Here is an 8,006-nt window from a genome sequence, read left to right as displayed (position 1 = left end):
AGTCTTGTTAACAGAAAAAATTTGGAGCCTGAGTAGAATTTGTTACGCTGACACTTGGTCTGTGTGGCTATGAGGTTACAGGCTAGTCTGCAAATACCTTCTTGTGGTTTATTGTTTTATTTGACAGCGTGTGATTTCAGTGTACAAAAAATAAATTCTTGTTTCTTTTCTTTTTCCTGTTCCTAGTAACGGCCTCCCCAGCTGAAGATGTCTAACAATGGAGTTGAAACAGAAGACAAACCGCCTGCTCCTCCGATGAGAAATACCAGCACTATGATTGGATCGGGAAGCAAAGATGCTGGGACTTTAAACCATGGCTCAAAACCTTTGCCTCCCAACCCGGAAGAAAAGAAAAGGAAGGACCGGTTTTACCGCTCTATTTTACCAGGAGATAAAAGTACAGTATTTTGTCTCTTCTTATAAACTTCCTGTCTGAACGTTGCTCTGAATGACCTTAGTTAAGCACCTGATGCTTAGTAATGGTTTAGGTTTTAGAAAATGTTGTGTGTTTGTTTCCTGCACGACTGTCTTGGTCATTTTGGGGTACATGAGGTGCTGGCTGTAGATCTGGTTTTTCTAATGATTAATCCTGCCACATTTAATCCATCCCGCTTACTCTGTTTTGTGCCCCCCCCCCCTTTTTTTTTTTCTCCCCTTCCCCTTAAATTATGAGGACAGTGTCCCTGAATACTGGGACTAGCTCTGCTACTTCCCAGCCTGACTTGTCCTTAATGGTCTTGAAAAACATCAATTTTTGTACCAATTACAAGCTGGCCATTTAAAGCTGGCATTGGCAGTTCCTTTGGTGGGGAGCAGGGGGAGGTCTTTTGCTTGTTTGTTGTTTTAAACAGCAAATAATTTGAGTTAAGCACAGACTAACAGGCCATCTCCTGCCAGGCCTGTCCTATGTTACTGCACGGTCACTTACTCTCTTCTAGTGTTTGGGTCAGGCATTGTCTATGTGCTGTTAAGAATAATCCGTTACTGCAAATTCTTGCACATTTCTTGTGAACTGAAGGAGTTTTCTCCTGTTACAGGGACTGTAACAGATGGAAATGGAGATAGGAACTGTGAACTGTACATGAAATTCTAATTTTTAAGATCAGGGTATTTTAAAAACCTCTCTCTCATATGAATCTTTTGAAGTGATGTAAGAAAAAAATCTCCATCTCCTAATATGTGCTGGTTTCTTTTTATATCTGACCTATTTTTTGGAGTTCCTCTTTCTAATACATCAGCTTTTTTGGAGAGTCTGCATTGCAATGGTCTCTGGCCACTGGATAACTAAAGTCAAGCCTAGGTATCTTCAGCGTCCTGGGCTTCAGGAGGGAGGCTGCCGCCTTAATTTTTGTTAGTGAAAAGTCTAATCAGAGTGATGCTTCCTCTAATGTAAATAAGTAAGATCTAGGTTCGTTTTCTACAAAATACAGCATTATTATTATTATTATTATTATTATTATTATTATTATTATTATTGTTATTGTTATTGTTATTATTATTATTATTATTATTATTACATGATGCCTTCGGCAACTTCGGATTGTTTTGCAAACATAGATTTTTGATTCTGCAGTCCAGAAGCCTATGAACTCCATGTTAAAAGTTTGCCAGATCTCGATTAGAACTTGCCATTATGAGTATTAATCCTGAAGAGCTGCAGGATTTTTGTGTCGGCTTACTTAAAGGACTGGGGTTTTTAAATCTCTAGGCTCAGCAGTTGCAGACAACAAAGAAATCACCTGAAATTTATAAGACAGTAAAAGAAATACAACCTGAAATGCTAGTTTGAACTGGATTTTAAAGGAGAGCTGCAAAAGTGACCGGTTCAGGTAAAATCAGCAGACAGGCTGCATTTGAAGATGCTTGCGTTTACTGAAGATTGGCCAACGTGGCAGATGCTTCGAGACATGAGAGATTTTTGTTTCGCCAAGCCCAGCAGAGCCTTCTGTTGCAATACACCTGCCCAAACGAGAATGGTTGCTTCTGTCCTCTAATTCCTGTCGAGCAAAAAATACCTTTAACACTGTCACCTTCACTTCAGATTGATTGATTGATTTTCATCTTATGAAAGATGAAAGAGTCTTCTAGTCTCATGATGACAATTAAATTCCCAGTGCCTCCTGCTGCTTAAACATTAATGAAGTTCCCAGGTGTTCAGACAGTCTCTTTGGTTTGTGCCTGAAATAATGTGGGTGGTGTTTGTTAGTTTGGCTGGACTAAACCGGGAGTTGGTTTCCATTCAGTTAGAGGAATGTAATTTTGGGCAAATCCATGACCTTTGGGTCCTTACCCAGGGAAGCCAGTGATTTGTGCTTAACCTCTGCTGGGGTTGCAAAGAGGCTGCAAAGACCTGAAATGCTCAGTGGTTAATTTTGCTAGCAAATATGGACGTGGGCTTTTATGCTGTAGCCTGAGAGCTGCTGAAGTTGATGCTGTCAATCCCTTCAGAGAAGCGGTAGCTCTCTGGGCAGGGAACAGTACTGGAGCGGGCACTTTATGAAGGATGGGTGGAAAGATGGTGAAGGAGTTGTGCTTTATGCAAAGGCGCAGCTCGAACACGTGGAGTCCTGCCGTGGAGCAGGAGAGAGACCTGTTGAGAGCTTGTGGGTCCAGATCAGAGGGGAGGCCAACAAGGGGGGATATCTTGAGGGCATCTTTTACAGGTCACCGAGTCAAGAAGGGCAGTTCTAGCTGAAGGCGCTTTGAAAAGTGTCTTTTCCATTGTGCTACCCCTGTGCGTGAACAGAGCCGTGGTGTAAAGGACACGTGGGGCTTAACTCCTGGGCCTCATACATGTTTGCACGCTTCCATTGAGCTATGTCCCCTTGCCAGGCTGCTCTGGAGGTGTCATGCTCTGCCTGCAAAATTTAGGATGTAATTTCTAGTCCTGATTTCCTCTGTCTCAGCCTAAACCCCAAAACCGGTATTTAAAAAACCGGTTGGCTTAATACTGTGCGAGTCCTATCCAAATGGATGTAGAGTTTGCGTGACTTGCTGCTTTCAACAGCAGTTGCGAACATCTGGAGTTTCTTGGGCTCGGGGCTCATCGGTGTCCTAGTTGAGGGTATGAATTTGGCTCAAATGTGGCCCATTTAGCTCCTCCGAGCTTTGCTGAGCTCAACTGCAGCTTCGCACAGAGGCGGGGTTTTACCCACAAGGTGACACTTTGCACCACCCTTTCCGTGGTGACGGGGGGAGCGCTTCACTCAGCCTTACCAGCGGAGAAGACCTTTCCCACCTCAGTAAGCGTCAGGATGGGCTCACGGGCTTGCTTCACGGTGGGCCGTTATGGTTGCTCGTTGCAGCTCAAGATGCCAGAGGAAACTTTATGGGTGGCTCTTGCAGCAGCGTCAAACGTGAGGTTTTGAATGAGAAGGTGGTAAGGTGTTTGTGGGAATAAAGCACTTGGTGGTCGGTAGGCCTTCTTAATCAGATACATGATTTCTCATTTACGTATTTTTTATTTAAGATTCTTCAAGGCTTTTTGACTCATTGAAAGGATAATATAATCTCTGTAGAGGAGGATTAAGTGTTCAGCAAGATTGGGAGTGCCCATCTCTAATTCTTTTTGTCTTGTACCTCCTGCTATGACATAAATATCTGCTACAAAAAGCAATTATGTTATTAATGGTTTAATATATTTAGGCTTGTAGATCTGTCAGATTTTGGATCAAAAGCTTCTGAAGTTCATTGTCCTCTGAGACAGCTGGAGGAAAATCTCTGCATTCATGTGCCAGCTTCGTGTGCTTTCACATGATGGTGAATTCAGTCTGGGCGCTATAAAACCCGGAGTGTGGCAGACAGGCGGATTTAAAAAGTGTACAGAGCAATTGTGGTTTTACCCGTTGTAACGTTACTGCTAAGGCAAAGTGACCTTAGCCTGATTTTGTGGTAGCTGTCCCAAAGAGTTGTTGGGAGTCAGGGAAAATGCAAGGGGCTGAGAAACTGTAGGAAATGGTTGCAGGAAACTAAGATAATTGGGAGAACATTAACTGCTTCGGGGGTATGAAAACAACATAGGCCATAAATGCAGAAAAATCTCTTCCTGCTTCTATATTGCAGTGTAACCATACTGAAACTCTCTGCCTATGTGCTAGACATGAGCAGACGGCTGGAGCGTTGGTGTGACAGAGGCCGTTACGTTATTTAATCAGTCCTTCCAGAAGTGTTTTTACTGCTCCGTGTAGCTGAGGCTCATTCAGGCCATCGTCTCCTGCTTTGGATAAGTTAGCAGTCAGCAGTCATCTCCGTTTGCTGGTTGAATGGATACTGGAAGAGTTGGTTGCAGAGAAGGTTGCTGGGATTTGGATGTGCAACAGGGAGCTCAGGCTGTCTGTAGAAATAAACGCTTAAGTGTGTTGACTTCTGGACAGCAACTTAATAGCCTTTAGCTTTTTTAGGGTTTTTTTTTAAGATTTACTGTGGCATTTGTCCTGGCCCACGTGTGGGTGTGCATCACCCGTGCAGCACTCCTGCACAGTGGTGCTGGTGCAGGTGCCCTCTTCTTCCTCACCTGAGTGGTGGGCTTCTAGGCTGAGCTGACAGTCTTCGGCTTGGAGGAATGGGCTGATCCCGCAGGCAGGCCTATAGAATACGGTGCCTCTGATGGCTCTCTCTGCATCCCTTTTCCTCTTGCTTTCCATCCACCGCTAACGCATGAGGCTTTTTCCGTATACCTGCTGGATGCAGCCGCTTGTTCCGTCTTTGGCAGGCCTCCGTGCTGCAGATGCTCCCCGTCTGCTAACCAGCAGCTGCTTCTGCCTCCTTCTAGCTCGCCGCTCCGTGATGGCTCCTCCAGCACGGCAGCTTTCTCCCCTCCTTCCCCTTGGCAACTCTGTCGCTCTTCTGCGATTCAGCTTCCCCCATCCCCTTTGTTTGAAACAGGGATCGAAAACAATCTGTTCCGTCTTCATGTCCCAAATGGAGCATCTGAGCCTCTTCTCTCTCCAAAATTACTCTGTGCAACAGTAACTCTGTAATGACGTGGAGAACAGCGCCAGAGCTGGCATTGAAGGGAACAGGATTCGGTCCTTTGGGGCAAGCTCTGACCATCTCTGCACACCTAACCACCAGCAGTGTCTTAAATAATTGCAGTACTGAGCATTAGCCTCGCAGGTTTCTGAAATACCTGGGGTTTGGCGTTCACGTTGCCAAAAATGCACTGGGGAATGTCAGCCACGAAACAAATTCTATTTGGCTTTAGATACAGAAGGTAGCAGCTGGGGAACATAAGTGGTTTAGTCACCTTCTCCTGGCTCTGCTTATTTTATAACTGCAAGCAGCAGCAAATCCAAGTAGAACGTGGTTCTTCCTTGAACTGATCTCAATTTCTTGAATACAGCAAATATTAAAAGGAAGGTGGAGTCCCTAATACGTCATGAATATGGATGAACTTAATCCAAGGCATAATGGTAATCTTGTTTGAAGACCTGACTTGAAAATTTGCAGGGTGCCTCTGCTTTGATTTATTTCCTTTCCTGTTTCTTCATGACTTCTGCTCCTCACCTGCCAGATTCTGTCCTCTTGCTCTATGTCTTCAAAGCTTGTTATTAAAACCACATTTAGTTCATTTTGTGAGCAGGAAAATATAAATGGTTTTCCTTATATAAGGTTTTGTAGCAGAAGCACACATGTTATATTCGGTTTTCTTCATAAATTCTGTTTTGAGGATGTGGGATGAAGGAAGCAATTTATAAGCAGTATTTGTAGTTTTTGTCCCTGTCTAAATATGAGACGTGAATATTTAACAGCACATAATATTTTTTTTTAAAAGTTGCTTAAAACAGTGAATAAAAAAAGTGTTCAAAACTGCATGGCTCCAGCTTACTGCCACTGCGGTGCTTTTGGCTCTGACCTGTGTAAGTTCGAGTGAATAGTTGAGGTAAATAGCTCTCGTGCTATTGAGCCTAGCCCTACCGGTTGATACTTGACATACCCAAAATATCAGTTTCTTTGTCTTACGCTTGTCCTGTGTTACAGAACTTTGATTTGTGCTGTCCACTCACTGTGGCTGCTCTTAAGTGCGGTAACAAAGTTTTTAAACTTGCTGTTTGTCTGCCCCAGATCGAAATCCTATAACTGGCAAAAGGGGGATTGGAGTGGGTAGGTAAATTGGAGGCTATTGGGCAGATTGTAATTCTCAATGGATTTATGGATTTTTGTTGTTGTCATCTCTTCCAGCCAATAAAAAGAAAGAGAAAGAGCGGCCGGAGATCTCCCTCCCTTCAGACTTTGAACACACGATTCATGTGGGGTTTGATGCAGTCACGGGAGAATTCACAGTAAGTGAATCTGGAGGAAAAGAGAACTGTGTGGTTTGGCTTATTGCTAGGAGGAGCCAGGACCCATTAATCTTTTATATAGTAATGCTCGGAAGGCTATTAACATCATCTAGTTTGATCTCCTTTGAAACACATCTGTAGAGGTTACCCACTAATTCCCGCTGAGAGATGGTTTGTCAAACTTGGCACATCCCAGGAGCCCAGGCTGCCAGCAAACTTTTCCTTTCCTGTTTTTTTGGCTGGTGTGGACAGCAAAACATGGTATATCTCCCCCTGCTTCCACTCCCCTCCTCTTCTAGAGCTGGGGTAAGTCTACAGCATAGTCTGTGTCCACCAAATGGGGCTCTGAGAGTTCCCCTTTAGGGGAGACACAACTGTGCATAACTGTTTATGACAGACTGTGTACGTGCTGTCCTAAGGCTAAATGGCAGATGCTTTTATGCATTTTTTTTTTAATTGACATGCAAAATACTAGGAAGACAGAGTTGTATTTCATCATATTATTCTTCTTAGTTTGATTATGAGATAGTATTTAATAACAGTATAAGTTGTTTGTGAGCAAGCTGGCTTTAGCTGTCTTTATGTTTCTTTTCCAGGGTCTTTGCTCTCCTAGCCTGAATCCTGTGTACAGTTATGTTTTGCATGTCAGCCTCTAGACTTGCCCAGGTTAACCTGGATGTACCAGTGGGGCATTACCCGGGCGGTGTATCCAGCCATCCTTTTGAACAGGGAGGGTGACTTTATTGATAAAGGATCCCAGTTACTTGCCGCTTCGTCTGTACAAACTGTTGTTCTTGCTGGTGGAGAAAGGCACAAGTCAGGTTGTCCTCCAGATGTATGTATTTTCTGGCTGAAACGATGTCCCTGTAATGAAATTCTAAGCATTGTATGTGAGGTTAACATCTTGGCTTTCCCAGCTCTGGTTACAACAGGCACCAAACCACTATTATCAAAGAACTCTCATCCTACAAGAAGACCCAAGTGAATGTTGCATGTTCATTGTCCTAGATGCTAAACAGTGGGTGTTATTTCTGCAGTCTTTCTTGGATATATGTAAATATGTGTATACCTGTGCATAAAGGTTTTTTTTTTTTTTCCTTGAGGCTCTTACTGAACTGCAGCATTTGGGTCTGCTCCTTTCTCTCTTTTGAGTTTTGGTCTTCAAAGGGCCTGGGATTCACCCAGAGCCCCGTGAGCAGAGCGGCATTTGCATGTCCGTGGTGTGACTTGTAACACAGGCAGCGGCTAGGAAGGTATCGATCCACCGCCTCTTTTCCTTGCCTCTCCTCTTTTCTCCCCATTTCCCTCGCAGCACTGAGTAACCCCAGAAACTGTGGCAGAACCGCGGCGGCGGGTGCGTGTGCCGTGAACCACATTAGGCTGACTGTGAGCTAATGAGGTACATCTTCCTACAGGGAATGCCGGAGCAATGGGCGCGCTTACTGCAGACTTCCAACATCACCAAGTCGGAGCAGAAGAAGAACCCCCAGGCAGTGCTGGACGTGTTGGAGTTTTACAACTCAAAGAAGACCTCCAACAGCCAGAAGTACATGAGTTTCACAGGTACACGGTGATTGTCTTGTATGGCTGCTTTGTCCAGCTTTCCATTAGTCGCTGCATGTGGGGTTTCTTTCCTTTAATCAACAAGCAGATCTGTCTTTTTGAGGAAAATGTGAATGAGATTCTCCGGCTGCTCAAGCACCCCTCTTCCTTTAAAATGCTGTT

At 44.2% G+C, this 8,006-nt stretch overlaps 1 protein-coding gene across 7 annotated transcripts in view; it reads left to right on the top strand.

The window, feature by feature from the left end:
- Nucleotides 1–207: 207 nt before the first annotated feature.
- Nucleotides 208–8,006, top strand: part of PAK1 (p21 (RAC1) activated kinase 1) — a gene marked incomplete at its 5' end in the record, with an annotated part of 31,472 nt that continues 23,673 nt past the window's right edge. For 4 of the 7 annotated variants that reach the window (XM_082336996.1, XM_082336993.1, XM_082336994.1 and 1 more), the window contains 3 exons: nucleotides 208–397; nucleotides 6,181–6,281; nucleotides 7,697–7,844. In XM_082336996.1, coding sequence (XP_082193122.1) covers nucleotides 208–397; nucleotides 6,181–6,281; nucleotides 7,697–7,844 — 439 coding nt within the window. Of the gene's footprint in view, nucleotides 398–6,129; nucleotides 6,282–7,660; nucleotides 7,845–8,006 lie in introns of all 7 variants that reach the window. The other 3 variants (XM_082336990.1, XM_082336991.1, XM_082336995.1) reach the window with 3 other exon arrangements.

This window comes from Platalea leucorodia (genome assembly GCF_965183815.1).
Source record: "Platalea leucorodia genome assembly, chromosome: 2".
Lineage (NCBI taxonomy): Eukaryota > Metazoa > Chordata > Aves > Pelecaniformes > Threskiornithidae > Platalea > Platalea leucorodia.
This window is presented reverse-complemented; position numbering and strand designations above follow the sequence as displayed.